Source organism: Peromyscus californicus, unplaced genomic scaffold (genome assembly GCF_007827085.1).
Source record: "Peromyscus californicus insignis strain IS unplaced genomic scaffold, ASM782708v3 Scaffold_11__1_contigs__length_118956290, whole genome shotgun sequence".
Classification (NCBI taxonomy): Eukaryota; Metazoa; Chordata; class Mammalia; order Rodentia; family Cricetidae; genus Peromyscus; species Peromyscus californicus.
In genome coordinates, this window is record NW_026294402.1 from 4228936 (window position 1) to 4253264 (window position 24329).

At 38.1% G+C, this 24329-nt stretch overlaps 1 protein-coding gene across 4 annotated transcripts; it reads left to right on the forward strand.

Annotated features, from left to right (window-relative positions):
• Nucleotides 1-79: 79 nt before the first annotated feature.
• Dcun1d5 (defective in cullin neddylation 1 domain containing 5) lies at nucleotides 80-21668 on the forward strand. 4 transcript variants are annotated; one of them, XR_008221383.1, is made up of 9 exons: nucleotides 80-438; nucleotides 2302-2393; nucleotides 7123-7193; nucleotides 7565-7656; nucleotides 17753-17861; nucleotides 17939-18043; nucleotides 19863-19965; nucleotides 20680-20963; nucleotides 21366-21478. XR_008221383.1 is itself a non-coding variant. In XM_052751674.1 (8 exons), exons 1-8 carry the CDS (start codon nucleotides 353-355, stop codon nucleotides 21419-21421), a joined length of 714 nt encoding a protein of 237 aa, XP_052607634.1. In that variant the 5' UTR covers nucleotides 85-352; the 3' UTR covers nucleotides 21422-21537. The 4 variants fall into 4 exon arrangements, 2 of the variants coding, with proteins under 2 accessions (XP_052607645.1, XP_052607634.1); XR_008221384.1 differs by lacking the exon at nucleotides 80-438 and adding an exon at nucleotides 473-638; XM_052751674.1 differs by lacking the exon at nucleotides 20680-20963 and having other exon boundaries at nucleotides 85-438; nucleotides 21366-21537.
• Nucleotides 21669-24329: the final 2661 nt, after the last annotated feature.

Below are 24329 nucleotides of genomic sequence, written 5' to 3' on the forward strand. Positions count from 1 at the left end.
GTGCCCGCAGAGCCTTCAGGAGCCCGCCTCCGCCCCCGCGCCTCCTCGCCGCGTCACTTCCGGCCCACAGCCATCCGCTTCCGGGTCAGGCTGAGCCGCCTGCTGCTCTTCGAGACTCCTGGAGGTGCCGCGCTGTCGGCGTTCCCTGCGCCTGGAGAGCCAGAGCAGCGGTGCCGCCGGGCGAAGCGCTGCGCTGCCCCGGGCCGCCCCCGAGGAGGAGACCTAGGGCCCGCCGCCGCGGGGTCGCGCCTCGGGCCTCCGCTGCGGTCCCTGGCAGGCGGGAGCCGGCGCTGCGGCGGAGCGCGACCCTCCTCCCCGGCCGCCCTGTCCACCTCGCCGGGGAAGGCGGAAGATGCCAGTGAAGAAGAAAAGAAAAGCCCCCGGAGTGGCAGCGGCGGTCGCGGAAGACTCGGGCCTCAAAAAGTGTAAAATCTCCAGGTACCGCTGCCCCCACCCCGCAGGATCGCCTTCCTCCGGTGCGGGACGGGCCGCCGCGGCGGACTGCCGGCCGTGGCGAGAGGGGCGAGCCCTGTCCTCGGCGGGGCGGTCGGTGAGGAGCCCCGAGTCTCCGCTCCGCGCGGGACCGGACCTCGTGTTCGCCTGTGCGTGTGCTCTGGCGTACGTGGACGAGCTCTGAGGTTCGCCCCACATTGTTGTCTGCGTGCCCAGAGGGTAGGAAACAGACAACCACACGTAAACCGTGCTCTTTACCCCTCTGCCTTCTCCCTCCCAAACGGGGAGGGCCGAGATTCACAGCGTCCCTGGGGCTCACGAGATCAAGAATTGGCTGGGCCCACACATGGTTAAATGTCACAGTGTGAAGAAAGGAGGAGCAGAGCGTGAAGAATTTTGACAGCTGCCTTGGGAATGGTAGAAAGGAAACCTATGCTGTAATTGGTCTCCTGAGTTAGCATTTGAAGTGGCCTAACCTGGACCACCTCAGCAGGAGGCCTTTTAAATCGCTGGCGCCTCAGCTTCTGGAGGCAGCGCCCCACTCCACCTGTACCAGTTCCCTACAGGGGCTCTGCGTGCTTTTTATTTTCTAGCCTTCAGACGCTGTTAGTCTTCAGTTTTAGTCATTTGTAAGCTATTGTGCTCGGTGTTCTCTTAGAAAAAAAGAAAACAAAGCAGAACTGTAGCTAGAGCCCTTTGCTCCCTTTGTGGCATATCATTCAGTTAGCACAGAAGCGTTATTGCTACGGAAAGTCACTGCATTTTAGCCTAAGAAGTGGGCTTCCTCCCTCCCATATTCTTTGGGTTGTCTTTGTGTTAATTTTGACACTTAAAGTGACAACTTAAAATGCTACCATTAAAACAAGAGAGCCAGCACTACACAAAGGAAATATCTCTTTAAGAAGAGAAGCTGTGAGAAACACACTGCTTAAAATACAAGGGAAAGTGACTTGTTTAATCCTCATCTTTTTGTAGTCAGTTGGGTTTTTTTTGTTTTGTTTTTTGTTTTTCGTTTTTTCCTCATGGTGTGTTTTAGCAAAAGAGCCTAAGTAATATTTCTTGGATGATTAGTGTGATACAATTTCCTTTATGCTCTTTGATAGTTATCTTTCTGCTTGACCTTTATGAGCTGTTTCTGAGAATCATATCTAAGATATCTAAGCTAGTTAAAACAGCTGAAGGGCAGTATCATTAGACTTCAGGTGATTCAACCTAAATTATAACGTAGGTATTTCCATACAACTCAGTAGCAGAACCGTAATAAGGCTTTTCGGCATTCAATAAGGTATATATAGCTTAGAGGGCAAGCCCAGTGGCGTGAGTAAAGCCCTTAGTTCAGAGAGACAAAGAGATTTATACTTTCTTTTCTAGTCTTGGGTTGAAGGCTGCACTTCTTTATAACCTTGAAATCTGGGGAAATAATTTTAGTTACTGTTCTTGGAATTTGGTAGCAAGCAAAGTAGCATTTGGGTTTTCATTGGTCAGAGATTCTTTTTTTTCTTTTTCTTTCTTTTTTTTTTTTTTTTTTTTTTTTTTTTTGAGACAGGGTTTCTCTGTGTAGCTTTGGATCCTTTCCTAGAACTCCCTCTGTAGCCCAGGCTGACCTTGAGCCCACAGAGATCTGCCTGCCTCTGCCTCCCAGTGCTGGGATTAAAGGCATGCGCCACCACCCTGCTCTGGTCAGAAATTCTTATGCATAGAGTACAGGTCCATATTGTTAATGCCTCACTCCTTCTCCCATAATGCTAACTTAAAAATGGCTGTGTTTCATTTGCATGGAAGCAACTGTTGAGTTTTTCATTAAGACTTGAGTCTTAGTAAGTCCTAGACATTTGTGTGTTTTCTAAGCTATTGCAGATCCCAGCCGCCTGCCAGACTGATCAGTGGAGAGGAAGATTTTTCAAGAAAGAAGTGCCTGGCTTGGTTTTATGAGTATGCAGGTAATGAAATTCATGGATTAAGATACCAGTCATATACATTTAAAAGCTGTGTTTTTTTTTTTCTTTAAACATTATTTATTGCTGGACTTTTAGGTTTTAGTACTGTGTACGGGGATTATGAGTTGGCTAAGAATTTAGTGCCATTTCAAGACTAGTATTTCTTTAGTTCTTACTCTGTAGGAGAGAAGAAACTCATTTACTGTTTGTGTATAAATAGAAATAGTCACATTAAATGCATTGATAAGTATTCTGGGAAAGAAGTAAGTAAAACATTTATTTGTTTATTTTGATTTTCTCTATAGTCCTGCCTAGAACTCACTGAGTAAACCAAGCTGCTTTCGAGCTCAGATTCACCTGCTCTGCTGAGATTAAAGGCATATACCACCACGCCCAGCTTCATAAAGCATTTTCTATTCAATATTCTAGAAAACAGTATGCAAAACATTTTTCTGTTCACCATTCTCTGTTTTTTTCTGAATTAGAAACATTTTCTGAAGCTTCTGGGGTGGTGTGGCAAACAATTTAAACTTCAGAGACAATGTACAACACATTTACCCTTTAATTTTAATTTTTACAACAAATACAGCAATAAAAAACAATGATAATATTATAGTATGTTAAGTAGTAGATTGTGAAGACACATGATTTTTGACAAGACACAAAACTCAACCTTGAAAGTATCAGGAGAACCTTCTTGGAGGAGCAGACTAACCTGAGCTGAGTCCGACAAGTGGTTGATGAGATCTAGATCCAGAGTGAGGCAAACCCATGAACAAGAATTCTTGGTGACATGTGCTTTTAATCTCAGCACTTGGAGGCAAGCAGCGCTCTGTGAGTTGGAGGCCAGCCTGGTCTACAAAGAGAGTTCCAGTATAGCCAAGGCTGTTACACAGAAAAACCCTGTTTCAAAAAGAAACAAACTTATTTCCCACTTACTGATAATTTCACGAGCACATATGACAGTTTTTCCCTGATATTAAAACTATTTTTTCTCTTTCCTACTTTTATTTTTTTTCTTCCTTTATCATTATCATTCTCAAAAGTATTTTCTTAAAGTAGAAATACTTAGTAGTTATTGCCTTATATTTGTACTAACTATGTTAAGGTCTAAAGTGTAGCGTTTCACCTTATAAAGTTAACTCTATGGAAAGCTAGACTAGTTTGAAAAGGGGGCAGCAACTTTGCTATTGGGATCAGCAGAGTGATCCCAATTGTATGATTTAAAATTGTTTAGTAGCAGAATAGAATCTTTCTAGATCAGGGGAAATAAATGCTATTACTGGTATCCCAAGACAACCACTAACCCAAATTAAATGTAGAGAATTCATTTTTTTTACTGACCTCTATTTAAAATGTTGACCCATTATTTAAAATGCCAGTTTTACATATACATTATATAGAATCAGAAGGTTCTCATCAACTTTATTCACTTACAAAGGTTACTAGACACCATAAAGATTATATAGTGTGTATATATCCTTTTTTTAAGCTCTTATTGAAACTTCCCTGGGTAGTCTAAGATTTGAATTGAATATTTCCAACTCTGACGTTTTTGACAGCCAGCATAATAATTGCTATCATTGTTCCAGGGATTGTGATAAGTATATCATTTTCCTTATACCTATCTGTCAAGTAAGAGATGTTATCCTTGTTTTATGAATGAAAACTGAGGCTTAGATTAGCTTACCAGTGATGATACAGTCCAAGAGCCAGGATTCAAACCATAGTTGACTGACCCTCAAGACAAAGTTATGCAAATAGCAGCTCATTTTTACTTCTACTGAAAAAAAAGTTAATAAAGTACACTTGAGGTTATCTTCTGTCATTTAGTGAGTCACTTGATGAATATTTATTAAATATTTTCTGTGAGTCCAACTCTGTGATAGAGCTTGGGATATAATAATGAAAAAATCAGGATGTGATCCCTGCCTTCAAATGTGACTTCTTGTGAGGAAGACCTACAGTAAACAGTATGTGTATAGGTGAGGAAATTACAGCTTGTGAAGGCTCATACAAATATGTGGAAGTACTAGGATTTCAAACAGTTCTTAAGGAAGTGTCTGCAGAAACTATTTTGTTGGAAGCTTCCTTAATAAGGAGATCAGTCATTTGCTGGTGAACAGTACATGTTCTTATCAAATGGGGATATCCTTCAGGGTGGAGACAAGCCAGGCCCACTCAAGAGTGGATGATACGTGCAAAGCCTTAGCACAGTACCTGATACATGTCAGAACTCATTATGTTAGGTAGTATTACTATTAACAGCCTTAGAGCATCTTCAAATGTATGCATGTGTGTTAACTGATCTCTTATATAGTTCATTGTGAAGGTACTGTCACTAAGCACGTTGTTTGTTTTGGTTTTTGTTTGAGTATTTATTATGGCATTTTATTAAGCCTTGAACATATAGCTGGGAATATTTATGTTTTTACATAAAATGGGGTGATGTTTCCATGTACCCTACTCTTAGAGACTTGTGATCATGTATAGGTTACTTATTATTCTCTGTAAATGCTATATAAAATTTGAGTAGTGGTTAGAGGAGCAAAGCCCTGCGTGTGTGCAGTACAGAGGGATTCTTTATCTTCCAGATGCTCAGATGCTTTTTTTCTTCTCTTTCTTTTAGACAGGGCTCACTATGTAGCCGTGGCTGGCCTGGAACTTGCTATGTAGACCACATTGACTTGTTGTTGTTGTTGGTTTTTTTGGGATGGAGTTTCTTTGTGTGTCCCTGGCTGTCCTGGAACTCACTTTGTAGACCAGGCTGGCTTCAAACCCACAGAGATCTGCCTCTTGAGTGTTGGGACTAAAGGCATGTACCACCATGCCTGACTATCTCGAGATATTTTTAGTGAGCAATTTGTTGAATTCATGGATGTATAACTTAGTATATAGAAAGCCATTGTATACTAGCCCTCTATGGGGAAAAGATAGAGAACATTTTTTAATTTGTCACAAAGAATTAAAAATTAAGATAGAATTACATAGTTTAAATGCAATATAAGGTGAGCTAAATTATTTCCATGACTGTTTATTAAGTGGAAATCAAAGAGCTTGAAAGAATTAATTGAATTCAGTTACACATCTCTTACCCAGTTGTAGTTTTATGAGAAGGCTATAGTTTAAAAGTATTATTGACATTCAGTCAGGGAGTGAACTTAGGTGTAGGCTTTCTTTACACTTGGTCTATTATTCCCATTGCTTTGGGAAAGTCACTTAACACTACAGACCTTGTCTACCTAAGATCATATGTATGTTTTATATAGTACCTACTTTGATTTCGACTTGTTTGCTAATAACACCTTATTCATCACATAGTAGAGGGCTGTATATTTTTATTAAGAAAAATTATAAGACATTGGCTTTGTGTTGTATCTGTAGCCTAATTATAGTACTGTGAAATGTACCTGCTAAAATTAGTTTAGTCTGTGACTTAAGTCTGTAGAGTTTTGTTTTGTTTTGATCCAGGTTTTGTTTGTGTAGCCCAGGCTAGCTTTGAACCCTTAATCTTCCTGCCTCTACTTCCCACGTGCTGGAATTATAAACTTGTGTCACCTTGATTAGCTAAAAATGAAGTGTTTTCTAATTGTTGAAGAAAGGAAAGTTAAAATATACAAGGAGGACACAGTCTCAAGAAGAAAACTGCATGATCTCTTGTTTTCAGAATCTAATATGTATATTTGTGTACATGTAGAGACAGTGCACCATGTAGAAAAGAACAAGAAAGGCTGAACTACTAGGGGTTGAGGAAGAATAGGATAAAGGAAATAGATATGAGTTATCCATAGAGGATATAAACAAAACTAATTGTTTTTCTAGTTCTAACTCTTGTCCTGGGATTTTCATTTTTGGTAGTGGATAAGTGCATAAAAATACATCCAGTGGTGAAAGCATAAAATCCAATGTGAAACTTTTGAGTGCTTTTCCAATCTAGAAGTTCATGTAGGTGTGTAGACATTGGCCTGGTTAATTGTAGTGTCTGGTGTTTTTTATTTCCAAGGTTTTTTAATAATAAAGAAAATCAAAGCTTCTTTTGGATAATGTAACATTGTTTCAAGACATTTTTGTAGTGATAAATTTAAGTCATATTTCAAATCATAACATTTGTTTTAGGTCATTCCTAGGTACAGAAGAATTAGCAGTTACTCTATTTTGGGAATCCGATAACAAAAAAATGTTCAAGAATTGCATTGACTTTTAGTGATATAATTTAAAATAAGAAACAAAAAAGGTAATTCAAACTCCCTATGCTTTAGAGCCTTAACATTGTCAAAAATTTTATTCAGAATAAATTCTTAGGAGATTTAAAAAGTAAGTTTATGTTGGTTTGTTTGTTCTTTTTGCATACTATTAAGGTTTATCCTGGAATATTTCTTTACTGCTCCTTTAAAAAAAATGTCCTTAACTCACTGGGTGTGATAGCTCACACCTTTAATCCCAGCATACAAAGTTAGAAGCAGGTAAATTTCTATGAATTCCAGGCCAGCTTGAGCTACATAGTGAGACCTAAAAAAGAAAAGAAAAAAGTCCTTAATTCATAGTGTAATGTATTTAAGGAATAAGAATTTAAAATATTTATACTTCTCAGAGCTTTGCTAAAATTTAAATTCACTTATCTGTAAAAAAAAAAAAGCATTAGGATATTTTCATGGATGCCTTTAGTGTAATAATTTAATTCATGTTCATAATAAGGTGTAATAAAATATATTAATTATTTTTGTCTTTGTAGGTCCTGATGAAGTTGTAGGGCCAGAAGGAATGGAAAAATTTTGTGAAGACATTGGTGTTGAACCTGAAAATGTATGTTTTATTTCTAAGTAAAATGAAATATAAGTGGATTGTAACGTTTTCATAAATTTCTAAAAATTGAGGCTTTAATATATGAAGTTTTTTTTATGTTTAATATTGTAAATTCATACTAGGGCTTTTTAAATCAGCCTAAGTTGGTCAAGTTGTCTCTTGATACAAATGCAGTTTGTAATAGAGTGAGAGTCATCATTCCTAAACACTGCCTCAAGACTGGCATGTATCAGTTGTTTCATAGGTAACAATCCAGAAGCTGTAGTGTATGATAGCTGACGATTGGAAGTAACTGTTTAAGAATGTTCTCCATGATGAATGCAGCCATGATCATCCCTGACTTTTCCCTGTCCTTTATGTTCTCTTCACAGATTATTATGTTAGTTTTAGCGTGGAAATTGGAGGCTGAAAGCATGGGATTTTTTACCAAGGAAGAATGGTTAAAGGGAATGACCTCATTACAGTAAGAACGTTTTCTAAAAAACAAATTTGGTGGCTCTTTAAAGATCTCATTGATATTTTGTGCTTCATCATTTTCAGTTTAAAATAATCAAATTGGTTTGATCAAAATCAGTTTTAGGATTGGCAAAATTATATTGTGGTTTTGACAAATGAATAATTTTCATATGCTTTAAAGAAAAAACTCAGGCTAATTGAAACATGTTGAGTCATTGGACAGGTAAATTAGAAATGGTCAAAGAGTTAGTTGTTCACATGTTTATTTGAGTAACAAAAGTTTTTTTTTCCCACTCTATGCAAAACTCCACTCTGAGAATTTCATCATTGGATAGTTCTTAATCCTAGGACTTCCTCAGTCCCCTTTGTAATAAGTTTAGAAAGTTACTGGGTGTTTAAATGAGCTGTTTCCTCATAATAACTCTCACAAAGGACCAAAGTAGAAATGTTCTCTGGCTCCTGTGTAGTCTCTAGCTGTCTGTAGTTATGTATGTTCAGATGGAGATGTCACCTGGAATATTTTCATAAATTTCAGAATTACTACATTATTCAGAATTGTTTCAACTTACTTTTTTAATTCATAGAAATCTTGAGTAGAATGCCACTAAAGAACAATCCACTAGTTACAACATACATGCAGGTCAAGAATATTGAACTAAAATAATCACAGTTATCTATTTTGTGTAATGATTCACAATTTTTGGAATCCTTTTTTTTTTTTTAAACATTGGTCTTGAGGTTGTCCTTATAGATGTCTGTAAATGACTTTCCATTTGTGTGAAATAATTGAACGTATGTTGGCTATTTTTATGTTTCATAGGGTTTGAAAGAGATAATCTAATTGTTAGAGTCATAAGGTCTGTAACATTGCCAGCTATGGGGAATAATATTGTTACATTAGTTGGTACTTTATCTAACATGAGGGAATCTCAAACTGTGTTTTAGGAATGTTGGAAAACAATCAGATGTTTGAGCTCAGGAATCACACAAGAGTTTTGCAGTAGTGTTTAAGTGAGTGTTCTTGGTGTTTTAGGGTCTGAGAATTGATGGAAGCTAAACCTGACCTTGTTAAGATATGCTCTACTTTACCCCACAGTTCCTATGTTGTTGTGATGTGGATGGACTTTTATTTTTCTCAATCTAAAGATCATAGTTCTAAAGATACTTGTAAGTTTTTCTTCCAGCATGTTAAACTGGGTGGAGAACTTCTCCCACATCTGCTAGCTAAAAGTTTGGTGTTGGCATACAGGTTACATATCATGCTGGTGGAGAAAACTGATTAAATACTTGCTCATTATAATGAAGAGCAGTGTTAGTAACTAACAGTAACAGTGCCAGCAACCATAAAGGTAACAGTGGTAATAATAGTGACTGTAAGAATTGTAGTAGTATAGTGGTAAATTTCCTTTCAGAAAGGACCATGTTGCACATTTTCTGGGCTTCATCTTGAGATTTGGACTTTGAAGATTAAAGGGGAAGGGGCTTGTTTGATTCTTCTTTTGTTTCTGTGTTTCAAAACAGGGTTTCTCTGTGTAACAGCCCTGGCTGTCCTGGAACTTGCTTTGTAGACCAGGCTTGGCCTTGAACTCATACAAATCTGCCTGCCTCTGCCTCTCAAGTGCTGGGATTAAAGGCGTGTGCCATCACGCCTGGCTGATTTAATCTTAAGAAAGGGAGGAATAGGGAACATTTGCTTGTTTTTTGTTTGTTTGGGTTTTGTAGGCTGAGAATGGTATAGATGCAGTGTTGTAATGAGTGTAGTGTGTAACACCCACTCATTTGGAGTTGAGGCCAGCTCCTGATTGATTGCCATTAACATTCCTCTCTGTTCTTCCCAGTCAGTCTGACAATTGAGAGGTAGACAGTATTTATCTAGTTGGTGCTGTAGAGAAAGTTATATGTCAGCATGCCACAGCATACTCATTGGGATTCACACATTAGAAAGAGAGCCTCACTTAGATCTACATAAATGAACTTTCTTCTTGTTTAAAAGACTTTCTTGAAGTATTTTTTGCCCAAATCCTTATGTTGAAATTGAAGCCCATTCTGTGCTCATTCAAACCACCATCTGAACTACTGAATTTAAGTGGGGATTGTATGGTGTTGATAATTGCCTGAATATAGTTACTATTATCTGTTCATATGCTTATAATATTGGTAATAAATATAGAGCTTTTGGCTCCATCCTCACCTTAATAAAGATAAATAGGGGCTAAAGAAGTGGCTCAGCAGTTAAGAGCTGGCTATTCTTTCAGAGGATCTGGATTCAGTTCTCAGCACCAACAACAGTGGGTGGTGGCTCACAACAGTCTGTAACTCTGACCTCTTCAGACTCTTGGCATACACGTACACAGGCATACAAGGACATGAAACACCCATACACATATAAAAATAAATAAGGGGGAAACCCATTTGGTGACTTTTATCTTCTTTCTCTGCTTAGTCTACATTAGACCATTATGGATACTAGGACTTGTTTGGATATAAGTGTGTCGTGTAGGTGGGGTGAATGAATTACTTCTGTGTGCCTCAGAGGGAGCACAGTTCAGCTAAGAACTGTGCTAAGGACTTCACATACACATTCCCACGAGATATTTACTATTATCTGAAATTGTTCTTGTTTGAAAGGTAGGAAACTGGAGCTGGGGAGATGGTTGAGTGGATAAAGGACTTGCAGCACAAACATGTGGGCCAGAGCATGTGTTCCAGTGCCCAGCAGAAGGATGGACAGTAACCATAGTGTAACCCTTGAGTAAACTACAACTAGACTAGCCGCATCAGTGAGAGACCCTGCCTCAGTAAATAAGGTGGTCAGAGAAGACGTTGGCCATTGTCTTCCACCTGTCCCCACACATGCACATGACCTGCACAGACATGCTACGTAGACATGGAGAAGAAGTAAGGAAGCCAAGGTGAAAGGTTTGATTTACCTTGGGACTGTCCTGGGAAGTTATTCCTGTGTTTTCGATATTACTTTTAATTGTGTGAGTGTGTGTGTATGTATATATGTGGCTGTGGAAACCAGAGGGGTAGTCACCCCAAGGTATTTTATAGGTATATAAAATAGGCATACAAATCAAGCATATGCTGACAATAAATAAAAGAAATTTATTTTGAAGCATACATATAGTTTTATCACTTATGCAAGACCGAAGGAAATTTACATATTAATGAGAGTGATATGCTTATTTTTCTTTACATAAAGAATTAAGTCAGGAGCTGAAGAAATGACTCTGGTTAAAAGCAGTTGATGCACTAGCAGAGGACCTGGGATTCAGTTCCCAGCACTTGTCTCCACACCCTCCCCACCCCCACCCCCCCACCCCCCACCCCCACCCCCCGTGGTGGCTAACAACCCTCTGTAACTCCAGTTCCAAAGGATCCAGTGCCCTCTTCTGGCCCCCGAAGGCACTACATGAATGTGCTGCACAGACATGCATGCAAGCAAAATAGTCATAAATCTTTTTTTAAAATTTTAGCTAAATATTTGTTGCTCAATACAGTTGTAGACCATCTTTGGTGCTTTTCAGAATCAGAACTGAGCAAATTTATAATTGTCAGTGCTGAGAGTAGAAAACATACATACCATGGAACAAAATGATTATTTATAGCTATTTCAGAAAGTTTTAGAAATTATGTCCTAATCCCAAACCAAAATTTAATTCAACAATTTAAACAGCATTTTTAAAACCAAACATTATGTAGCAGTGTAGAATATAAAGATATTCTAATTTTATACATGCTGAAAAGTGGTAGTATGAAAATATTTAATTGTTTCTCTATAATTTAATAATCAAGTTTCTAAAAGAGGAGAAAACTGTATGTATATACAATGAAGAAACTGTTGTTTGTAACATAGAGTATTCTGGAACCTAAGCCAAGGTATTTGAGTCAACGTTTGCTGGCATATGTATGACTGATTCACACAATACATTGTGTGTGGGTCATGTGTTGTTCAGAACCAAGGCTACAGTAAAGCCATGTGATTCAGCATGGGCAAACACCACCAGAAACACCTCATTGTTTAATGTTTTTTAACTAATTTTTGATGATTGTGTCCTTAGAAAATTTTGACTTGCCAAATTTTTATGACTTGCCCCATACACATATTTATATGATTGTCCTATATGGAGCTGTGACCCATATAGGATGTTTTAAAGAGCTGTAAGTAAGTAATGTTAGTGTGTTCCTATAGATTCGTGCCTCCCTAGTGACTGCTCAGCCATTGTGTGTTGTATAATTGTATTTGATGCATTCTTTTGTACTAAATTTCCTTCAGACAGAAACTTTAAATTTCTCATGATTAAATATGCCATTGGATCTTGTGGTTTACATTTAGTGGTCATGCTTTATTTAACATACTTTTAGAGTCTCCTATGATACTCTCCAGGAAAGTAGGACTCCCCTCCTATCATAGGTCCTGTGTTACGCTGTTAAATTAATTTTCAAACTTTGTTAAGGAAATGAATAATTTTTAATGTTGAGAATCTTGTTTCATTTTAATTTTTTGCCTTCTTGAATAGCAAGTCTTATTTAAGATTCTGCATTTTTGAGTGAGAATGTAGGTCGTATAATAAAAAAGGTGGAAAGCGTTTTGAAGTTACAAGCCTATGAAAGATAAGGCCCTGATTCAAGTCATAACAGAGAAGGGAGTAAATGTAACTGAATCTGGAGTACCTGGTGAACATTTTCAGATTGTTAATGTGGAGATCTTAAAGGCTCCCAAGTTTCCAAGCATCATTATAGTAATATATCATATGAGATGTGTTTCTTTTACATGTCCATGGTAGAGGTTGAATGGATTTTTAACTTCCACTGGAGCTTACTGTTTCACTTAGTAATTTTGTGCTGTTTGACATCAGCTACCAAGAGAGTAATTTCTAATGAGTAGTCAGAATAGATTTTTCTTATTTTTACATGAAGCATATATTGTAAGGAACTAGGCTTGGCCAAGTTAGAGTTACAAAAAAAAAAAATTGATCTCATTTATGGCAGTATGACAGGCTGAGTGTAAAGAAGTAATTTCCATGGAAAATGGGTAAGTGCTTGTTAAAATATAAAGGCTTATTTTGAAAAGGCATACTGTAACTCATCTATAAATTACAGAAAATAATCCAAGGCCAGGAATGATGAGAGGGATCACTGTGTCAGGATTTATACGTCTGGTATCTAGTTAGCCTCTATTGCGAGGACACCTATATCATATTCCTGGTCCCCTAAGATCTGACTAATAACCTATCATGCATGTTAGTAACATGACATGTTTTAAGACCTGAGTAGAGTGTGAGTCACATTAGATTACTCCCAGATAGGGAATGATGACAAACTCATTAAATGGGCACTCGATTGCCTGGGCTTTTTTGTTGTGCATACAGCTCCAGGTACTATACAATTAACACACACAGTACAAAGCCCTGTCATTTTTTCTTCATGTATTTTACAGCTTTGTTCTTTGGTATATATTGGATTGTTTAGGATTGCTCTGTCTTGATGGGTTGACCTTTTAACATTACACAATTATCCTCTCTGTTCTGATCATTTTCTTTGCTTTGAGGTTTCATTAGTTGATACAAATATAGTCACTATTGCTTTCTTTTGGCTGTTTTCTGTGACAGGTCATTTTCAAATCTTTTATTTTGTCATTCTTAAAATTAAATTTTTTAAATTTATCATATAAAATAATGGGTTTCACTATGATATTTTCGTAATATATTATTGTGCTTTGCTCATATTCACCCTTTACACTCCACCCCCGCCACCAGTCTTTTGCTTTTTAAGCATACTTGTATTGGTTTTTAAAGTTTGTTCAAAACAGTGTGTCTAGTTGTACTGTGGTTTGTTGTTATTTCTTTGTTTATGAACCCAGGCTGTATATACCTTCTAATTGGTCTGTTTAGAACACATGTTATGTTATGGAAATGTGAGGACATATTTTGCATTACAAACATTTCCACTGTGTTCATTACACCTTAACATTTCTTTTCAAAGATTTCTTCCCTTTTTGTAGTGTTTTCTGTTACTTGTTTTAGTAAGTTAACAATAACCTTTGAAGCATGTATGACAGCTGCTTTAAAATGAGAGAGATAGGTCTAAACATTCCGTTTGAAATCTGCCATTTTGTCTTGGTAAGAGAGCTTTTGAAACTTGGACAATCTGGATATTATGCCATGGACCCTGTATCTTACTCAATAATCCTTTTGTTTTGTTTTGTTTTATTAATTTGTTTTAATTAATTTTATAATTAATTTAATTTTACATATCAGCCACGGATTCCTCTGTCCTCCCTCCTCCCGCCACCACCCCCCTCCCTACCCTCCCCCCAATCCACCCCCCACTCCCACCTCCTCCAAGGCAAGGTCTCCCCTGGGGATTCAGCTCAGCCCAGTAGATTCAGTTGAGGCAGGTCCAGTCCCCTCCTCCCTTCACCTAGACTGAACAAAGTGTCTCAGCATAAGCCCTAGGTTCCAAAAAGCCAGCTCATGCACTAGAGACAGGTCCTGGTCCTACTGCCTGGGGGCCTCCTAAATAGTTCAAACTAATCGACTATCTCACTGTACCAAAACTCCAGCAGGAGAGGATCTGCTATGTACTGGCAGGTGTAGGGAGAAATTAAAGCTGCCATTCTACACTCAGTAGGGGAATGTGTTTTGTTATTCCTGAGCAGGAGTAAGAGTTTAGGCCCAGCCTAGCATCCTGACACATTGTCAAGAACTGGTAGGAGTGCCTTGCTAGCATCCTGACACATTGTCAAGAACTGGTAGGAGTGCCTTGTTACTGTTCCTCACATTGTCACTGACGCTATTGGGGTTGTGTCCTTGTTACTACTGAGTGATGGTGAAGACCTTAACTCATCATCAAGGAAACTTGACAGCACCCCTGAGCAGAAGAAACTTTGCTGCTTATTGCTCCCTAGAGTGAGAACTGTGGACACGCTAGTACATTAGTTCAGTCTCCACTGCCATTGCCAGGAGTTGGACCACTGTATTTGGTGATACTGAAATAGTGTTCACAGTTAGAGCCTTCTGTCTTCAGTCTCTGGGAGTTCATATGAGCTTTGCTCAGTTGTTTTAGAGGGCCTTGTTCTCCTGGTGTCCTCCATCCCTTCTGGCTCTTATATCCTCTTTCTGCCGCCTCTTCTGCAGTGTTCCTTGAGCTCCAAGGGGTGGGATCTGATGGAGACATCCAATTTAGAGCTGTGTGTTTCAGGGTCTCTCCCTCTGTGTCATAATGTCTGGTTATGGGTCTCTGTTTGTTCCCATCTGCCGGAGAGGAATCTTCTCTGATAATGGCTGAATAAGGCACTGATCTATGAGTATAGCAGAATGTCATTAGGAGTCATTGTTGTCTTTTTTAGACCAGTAGTATTTGGTTTTCTTTTCCTTTTCTCCTGTCTCTTTCTGTATGTGTGTGTGTGTGTGTGTGTGTGTGTGTGTGTGTGCACATACATGTGTGTGCTTGTCTGTGTGAAGGCCTATGTGTCATCTTCAGTTACTCGCCATTTTAAGGCAGGATCCCTCAGTTGAAAACGGAGCTCAATATCTGGCACTTTGGTCCTCAAGCTTATGTGACAAGCACTGTATTCACTGAACCATCATCTGTCTTCCCTAGCCCCAGTGGTTCTGTTTTTGCCTCTGCCTCCCCACAGCTGGGATTAATAGGCATTTGCCACCACATTCAACTTGCTGTTATCTGCAGCGTCAAGGATATCTGAGGCAAAAAGAAACTGACTGGACTTACCATCATATGTCATTCTTTCAAGGCTTTCTCTTTCAGAATTTAAGATCTTGCTACAATAAGCCTAGACTGGCCTTGAACATAGAATCCTCCTGCCTCAGCTTCTCGGATATTGGATTACGTATGTGTGTGCCACCACACCTGCCTTCATTCAGAATCGTCTTGCATTTTGTATGATCCATGTGTGTTAGTTATACTTAGCAGCAGAGAGAAAGAGAAACACACTCCTCAATGTTGATGAAATTGGTAGTACATTTTCTGTAAAAAAGTTTCAGAACCCACTATTCTCTCGTCCCGTTTGGGTTACTGCCCCTCCTGTAGCCACTCAGGCCCAAACCCATTGAAAGACTTTGTTTCATTTTCTCCAGGTCTTCTTTTCTTACTCTCTCTTAAACCTGTTTTAGGAAGTTTATCCCTACCACTCCTGAAACACATCTTGCAAAAGTTATCACTCAGAATTGTGTAATAGAAGCAATAAATTCTTAACAAAATTTGTGGTCATATATGTAGCTTGAGTTTTCCTGCCTGGCCCACACAAATCTCTGTCACCCGCCAGTCCCACAGCCACTCAGACCCAACCAAGCAAACACAGAGACTTATATTGCTTACAAACTGTATGGCTGTGGCAGGCTTCTTGCTAACTGTTCTTACAGCTTAAATTAATCCATTTCCATTGATCTATACCTTGCCACATGACTCGTGGCTTACCGGCATCTTCACATGCTGTTTGTCATCGTGGCAGCTGGCAGTGTCTCTCTGACTCAGCCTTCCACTTCCCAGCTTTATTCTCCTCCTTGTCCCGCCTACACTTCCTGCCTAGCCAATGGCCAATCAGTGTTTTATTTATTGACTAATCAGCAACACATTTGCCATACAGAGCATCCCACAGCACATATAGAAGGAAATTGCACAAAAAAGGAAATCAGCAGTCTCAAATGATATACAAAATGACTTAAATTCTGGCAATATTGGGCAAGAAAACAACTAAAAGTTAAAAAAAAAAGATACTAGTATAGGTTAAAAATATAATTTTAATCAACATCAGATTTTTTATTACTTAAAATTGTTCTTTGACATTGTCATACATGTATATAACGCATATTCTCATCTCCCATCCTTATAATGTCCTCTTGAATCAGATTTTATGCAAGTAATAGAATTATCAGAAAAATTTAAAATAGTAAAAATAGGTTACAAAGAAACAAAATTTGAATGGCCAAAATTTGAATGTTAAGTAGTTACAAGTCTATCTTTTATCTAGTTTGGACAAATGCTAGTTGCAGTATTTAATAAGTATTCACAAAATAGTTCTTAAATAATCCTCAATTTGTTTTCTGATGCTATAAGATTGCTATCAAAGCTAGCAAGGAGTGTTTTTTAAAATGTTTTATCAGTGTGTCAAACAGGTAACAAAGATGGCTTTTTATAGATATTAAAGATTTAATTTAACAATGTGACCCATATCACATAGACCCTCACACTGCTGACTTAAGATAATGAAAAATCTTGGTTAATCGTGAATTCTGAAATTCAGTTTGAATGGAATACTGTGGTTACAGTAGATGATATACCCTGTTTAATCAAGGGAAGTCAGGTGGTCTCACATAGATGGCAAGTTTGAGTTCATCCTTTCCAATAGAGGAAATAAGTATGCTGAAGCATAGCTGTGACTTTGAGAATGGTAAATGAAAACACCTGGAGTGCTGGGAAGTGACCAGAAAACCTGGTAGTGGAGCTTAACAGCATTAGAAAACCAGCACGACTTTTGAGTATTCCATTGATTGAGGTATTTCTGCTTACTGTCTTCATCTTTAGAAATAATAGAGGCAACTTGTTTGTAGCTCTGCATTTTCACCTTCAGTTGGGTGCTTTGATAATTGGACTCAACTTTGTTGACCAAAACTATGGGAATTTGGATTTGTGATTAGGTCACTTAATATATTAATTTCCTCTCTGGTATTCTAAACTTTTAAGACTACTTGTAACTGATCTTTTTTGAACAAGCCAATGTCTAACAACTTTCTAAAGAAATGTGGCAAAGACCTGATTATCATTTGCTCAGCCCTTGGAGAAGAGGCAGTACCTGGATGGAAAATGGGGTCTGGAGCCCACTAGGCAGGCATTCTGCCCCTCACACCAAGACATATTTGTGATCTGCTTGGAAGTTTTGATTGAGATGTTTATTTTTCTTGAAGGAGTTATTGCAATGTCCTCTGATTGTCAGATTTTCTCTGCTTTATTAATCTCTGCATTGGTAGTTTAAAATATGTCTGTTAGTTTAAATTGTCCAACTGAAAATGCCAGACCTAAAGAATGGTCCTGTATGTACTCAGTCTTAGAATGCTTTCCTTCTGACCTCTGTCTTTAAGGTGTGACTGCACAGAAAAGTTACAGAGCAGATTTGATTTTCTGCGCTCACAGCTGAATGACATCTCATCGTTTAAGAATATCTACAGATACGCCTTTGATTTTGCAAGGGTAGGTACAGCTTCCCCTTAATATCCTAAGTGTTTTCATTTTATGGGCATACTTACATTTTTTCACTAATATTGTAGGATAAAGATCAGAGAAGCCTTGATATTGATACTGCTAAGTCTATGTTAGCACTGCTGCTTGGGAGAACGTGGCCACTCTTTTCAGTATTTTACCAGTACCTGGAGGTATGTATGGGTATTTTTAAGTGTTTGAAAATACATTTTTAAAGGACAAATTCGGTACTTTAAAAATTCTACATAAGTAATTAAAGAAATCTGCTAAAATATGTATACTTATTGTCAACTTTAGACATAAGTTTGTGTTGTTTGTATATTCTGTGCATAAGATACTTGGGAACTGGAGTGTAACTTGGTGATAGAATACATGCTTTGCATTTGTCATACTTTGGATTCCATCCCTTATACCACATTAAAACAATTTTAAGTGATTTTCATTCTACCTAGGAGGAGCCTCAGGAAAAAATATTTTAGCATAGGCGTTTCTTATAAACTTAATTTCTTGAGGTTTTGGTGAGAGAAAATTGATGCTAGTATATAAATCTCAAGCCTCTAAACCAATTTCTACCCTATTCCTACTCCCCATCCCCTAGTTTCCCCATCCCCTAGTCTTAGGTAGAAACATAGAACTTACTTTACTAATGAAGCTTTTCTTTTCTAACTGGACTCAATATTAAGAAATGAAGTGTTGCCGGGCGGTGGTGGCGCACGCCTTTAATCCCAGCACTCGGGAGGCAGAGCCAGGCGGATCTCTGTGAGTTCGAGGCCAGCCTGGTCTACCAAGTGAGTTCCAGGAAAGGCGCAAAGCTACACAGAGAAACCCTGTCTCGAAAAACCAAAAAAAAAAAAAAAAGAAATGAAGTGTTGATACTTTGCGTCCACAGATATGAGCACGGCTGTAACAGTCATGCACTACACTGCTGACTGTACAGCATGTGCTGACCACAGGATAAATATCCTCTTAAGAGTCGTACTGCACCTGCGAGCTCCAGCTAGCTCTAAGACACTTGCTTTTCCCTAATTGCTCTGTCTGATTTTGTTTATTTTTAAACCTTTGGGGACGTATTTCTAACCATTTCTTAAATAGAGCTGCCTTTTCTATTGGAAGTAACATCATGCTGTTTACTTGTCACGGTAACTTTTCCAGAGCAATTTTATTTAAAGCCTGGGTAAATGAGTTTTGTACATTGATAAATTTTTTGACCCAGTGAAGTTGTTATTTTTGATTAATGATACATATCTTCCTCCTCTTAGTTGATCAAAAATACATTCAGCTAAATACAAAAATATTAATTTCTGTGGGGCTCTGAAAAGAACGAGATATGTTCAAGCAAGCTTTATCATTTAGCAGCTGAGGAAATGGGTAATGGGGTTAGCTTACTATTGGGTTTTTATTTTTGGTGGTGGTGGTGGTGGTGGTGGTGCTGGTTGGAAGGGAGATGGTTTGTGTTTTGAAGGGACATTGACAGAGTCTTGCTAGATAGCCCAGGCCATCCTTGAACTCAAGGTCGTCCTGCCTCTGCTGCCCAAGTGGGAATCACAGGTGTGTGTCACCATACCTAGTTGTACTGCTGGAGATGGAACTCTGAGCACCTGCCCACCAAGCTCTCTGCCACAGAAGTAGCTTTCCCAAAAGCACTTAACTGAGTGTCCACATTGCAATTTAGATCCAAGCTCATATTGTTCCCACTACTACTGTAGATGGCTTCTTCAAAATGTAGCTTATGCACACAAGTTCTATATAGTGGAAACCACACAGACCAACTATGTGTAGGGTAGGTTCTAGCTGAGAGCCACATGTGTGTACACATACGTAAATCTCAGTGTCAGTCTTACTGCTACATGATAGCTAATTACTAGAATAGCAAGTAATTAAGAAAGGAAGAAATATTTTAGAAAAGGCCAAATAAATGGATAGAGTCACTAAAATCAAGCCCCAATAAGAATGTTGGTTCTGTAGTCCAAATTTTTATATCATTTTCCACAGCAATCAAAGTATCGTGTTATGAACAAAGATCAGTGGTACAATGTATTAGAATTCAGCAGAACAGTTCATGCCGATCTTAGTAACTACGATGAAGATGGTGCTTGTAAGTATATCATGCATTCCTATGAAAATAAAATTCCTAAAAATGTTAATCGAGTTAATGCATTCTGAGACTTTAACCGAAAGTTTGAACTAGTGTAACAATAACTAGTTATTTAATCAGGATTTGGGGGAGGCACAGTCTAGATTCAGCAATGTTGTAAAATCAATGCTAGTGAATAAAAACACTGATTCTTCAGTGACTAGACATTACAGCTAAATGATCATTTCTCAACCTAGAAGCTAAAATCCTACTTTGTACTTGCCTTTTCAGTGGAAGAAAAATTTCACTCATGCATTTAAAAGGACAAAGGCACAACAAATAAGCCAAGTTAATTCTGTAGAACTCTTAAACTTTAAGTCTCTACCATCATTTGGAGTACTATAGTGTCTCAGTGTCCATGGAATGGTGCTTTGCTTTATAACAAAAATGGCAATAAAACACTGTGACACAAAAGAAACAAAGTACCAAAGAGACAGCCTGCCTCCCGAATGTAGTATTCTTTCCCTACAGGATCGCATAGAGTTTAATTCTTGTTTGAAGAAATAATTTTCTGCAGTAGGCTAACAGCCCAAGAGTTACATAGAGCCTGCAGATGTGTATATCTGTGTATGTTGAGCCAACATTTAAAACTGAGAGGTTTGTTATAAAAATAAACTTGTAAATTTATTTCAGCTATCAGAAAATCTGACACATTGCACCTGTATTCCTTTGTAGGTTTCAGAGGTTGGAACCAAGTAGTGGCTTGTGTTGAACTTGCTCTCCAGTTTGGCAGTCCACGCAGTATTCCAACATTGCCATTTACTGCTTTGCCTGCCCGGCTGTTTTTGTATGGTCTGCTAAAAGCAAGAGAGAAAAGAACACCCAGAGGTTTTATGTTTTGAGAAAAACAAGACAAGCATATCTCTTCGTGGTCATACTTTCCATACATTTTGAAATACTGAATTCCATACATCACAAATACTGAAATCTCATTTAAATTGCCCACTTGGCTTCTGTTGGTAAACATTTGGAACCTCTACATTATAAAACTTATTTTTTAGAATAGTGGTCAGATAGGTAGTAGGCATTTGCTTTATGCTGTTCTTTTTACTCTGTTTTATTTTAGAGTAAAGTCAGTCTTATGTGGCCACTCCCCCTTAACAAGTGCTCATACTTCTTGATATAACAGAAATATGTTTTCTGAGTGTTTGTTTAAATGCCAGTGCTATGGGAAAAGGTTAGTTTTTTTCTCAGTTATAGGGAGTTCAGGAACACTCCTTGAGAAGGAAATAACCCTGGGGGAAAAAAACACAAACAGAAAGCAGTAGATGAAGGACAGGTCAGGTGGGCCCTTGCCACCTCAGAGCCTTTTAGAGGGATGAGTTCACTGAATTATAACAAAACTTACTTCTTCTTTCTAGGGCCTGTTCTTCTTGATGAATTTGTTGAGTGGCAAAAAATCCGCCAAACATCATAGCAAGAACTGTTGTGAAGAAGATGCAGAAGGGGAGGATATACAAGGGTGCATTTTCACTCACGAAGGACTTCTCATAGTACTTTTTCCTTTTTTTTAAAGGAAGTTTTCTTGTTACATGTGATGGGCACTGAGCCACACATCTTCTGAGACTGAATATTGACATTTTTGTTTCAAGTTATGTTTTTAACATTTATTTCAGAACAATAAAGATTCAGATTTGTGACAAAGGCCTTAAAGTGAAGATGTCCATTGGGTGTCAGTGGTATTTATTTTGGTAAATTTTATTTCTTTAACTTTTGAAGCTCTAAAGTCACCATGAGTTTGTAGAACTTTAAAGGCTTTAAGCAATCTAAATATTTGGAAGTGTAGCCTGTCAATGGTGTAACTTGAACTTGTGGGATACTGTTTTCTGATAGCAGCTAATAGTGTGGGTTTCTATAAAAGCTGTTTTATGTACAAACCTTATCTAAAGAGTGTAGGGTTGGAAAGATTATGTCCAAGTTGTCTTATTTTCTAACCATTAAGTGTTTTCAATCAGCATTCTTAATGTGAATTGTAAGTTTTCTCTATTTCTGTTAAGTTACAAAGCTCTTACTTGCAAGAGCAAGAACAGACATCCTGACGGGAAGTTTTAGGACCAATATTGAAGTTGTATTCTTTCTCATGATTGTTAAGTAATTAGCATGTTTTTAGTCATGAAGATGTTTGGGGTTTTGCTGAGAGCGCTTTGGCTGCCTTCAGATTACTTGAGCTTCAATGTTGTAGACTTGGTTATGATACACACTGGAGAAGAAGATAAACAGTAAGGAAGCGTGAGTGATTTGGTGTAACTGTACACCGCATGAAGCCATTTACTTTGTTCCCTTGTGTGAGGGTTAAACCCGGGACCTTGCCAATGTGAGCCTGTGCCCTGAGCTATGCCCCTATCCCCAATGAAGCAGTTTACATTTACAGTCACATATTTGCTATTTATCACAGTCTTAGACTACTAGCAAAAAGGTTGGGGCAACCTTGTATAATTTATGTGGAAGGCACATTTTAGATTAGCACCAGGCCTGTCTGTCCATTGCTTTTCAGATTGCCCATTGTCCTAGCTGTGTGAAACTTGAAGTAGTACTTCTGGTTCCATTGTATGAGCAGAAAGAAGTAGATACACCGTCCCCTCTACATAAGACAATTTCAATTGGGATTTATAGTAAAGGTTTTTTTGGATTTTTTTTTTTTAAGATTTATTTATTTATTATGTATACAGTGTTCTACCTTCTGCCTGCATGTGTGCCTGCAGGCAAGAAGAGGGCAGCAGATCTCATAGATGGTTGTGAGCCACCATGTGGTTGCTGGGAATTGAACTCAGGACCTCTGGAAGAGGAGCCATCTCTCCAGCCTGGAATTTTTTTTAAGGTGAATTTGTTTAATGGGTGATTCTTAGTATTGATTTCTTAAAGGAGAATATCATTCTGAAGACTTTATTTGCCTTTTGGTTGACAAGCAAGGAGACCACAATTGCTAGTGTTCTACTTGCCTTATTAGGATTATTTTGCATGTCTGTATAAAACACTTGACAGAGCAGTGAGAAATAACATGTTCTAAAGTCTTTCGGATATGGGTCATTTTCCTGGATTATTCATCTTAGGTATGAGACTGGTTGAATTAATAAAAACAGCATGCCAACAGTGTTATTTAACATCACAAATGATATTTTCAAACAAAATTCATAAGAAAACTTTTATAGTTTTACACTTTTTATCAGTGGGGGCATGGTTACTTAGCATTGAACTAGAGGAGTCATACATATATACTAGGCAAGTGCTCTATCACTGAGCTATATATTTACCCAGTCTAGACCTAAATTTAAAAAAAAAATTTAGATTATTTCATTTTATGTGATGAGTGTTTTGCCTGCATGTATGTCTGTACCACATGTGCCTGGTGTCCATGGAGTTCAGAAGAGGACATCAGATCCCCTGGAACTGGAGTTGAAAATGATTGTGAGCAGAGCTATGTAGGTGCTAGGAACAGAATCTGGGTCCTCTGTAAAAGCAGCCTCTGCTCTTAACACTGAGCCATCTCTCCAGCCCTTGAATTTGTAATTTTATTGTTTCCTCTCCAAGGTAAAACTTCTAAACTTGGAGAATATTATCCTATTTTCTTGTTTAAGTTCCAAATCTATTTAAGTGAATTCTTACAAGTTTCCAGGATATAACCTGGACAAATGCTCTCTATCATCTTTATTGTTTAAATAAAATACTACTCCAATCTTATTGATGAGTTTAGGAAGCAACAAAGCATATAAGAGCATATATGTTTCTTTAAAGTGTTTTTAATCTGGAAATTAACTTTAAATTCACCGATTTTTTTTCTTAAAACCATCTCTCTAGTTACATCATCTTTACTCTTGCTTTATGTATTTCTCATCTGTTTACTCTGCCCAAATTCATTTGTTGGGGTGGGAGCAATGTCCCTTGCCATTCTTTATTTGTGAACAATTTGTCATTGTGAAATGTCAAGATTTTAAGTGATAAAAACAGTAGTAAGGAGCCTGCAGTTTATAAATGTGCCTCCTTTTTAAAACTGAAGTGCCTTCCAAGGAATTCTATTATAAAATGTTCAGATTTATTGCATTATGTAGAATGAAATACCTATGGTGCTTTATAACGTGGAGTTGACTTTCTCATAAAATGTACACACAGAAGTAGAGCCAGGTGTGGCATTTTAGCAGAAAGGATGGAGAGTTGGTCTCCATAGCCTTTTGGGGCCAGTCATTTTTAATAAAGTGTTGCCAGAGATTCAAGCCAGTGTGTGGCAAAGCAGTGGTGTGTTATATACTTAGCTGATCAGTGTTTATTTGTCTCTTACAGGCTAGGTATGGCTTGTTTAAGTGCTGCTGATGAAATTCTTGACATGCTTT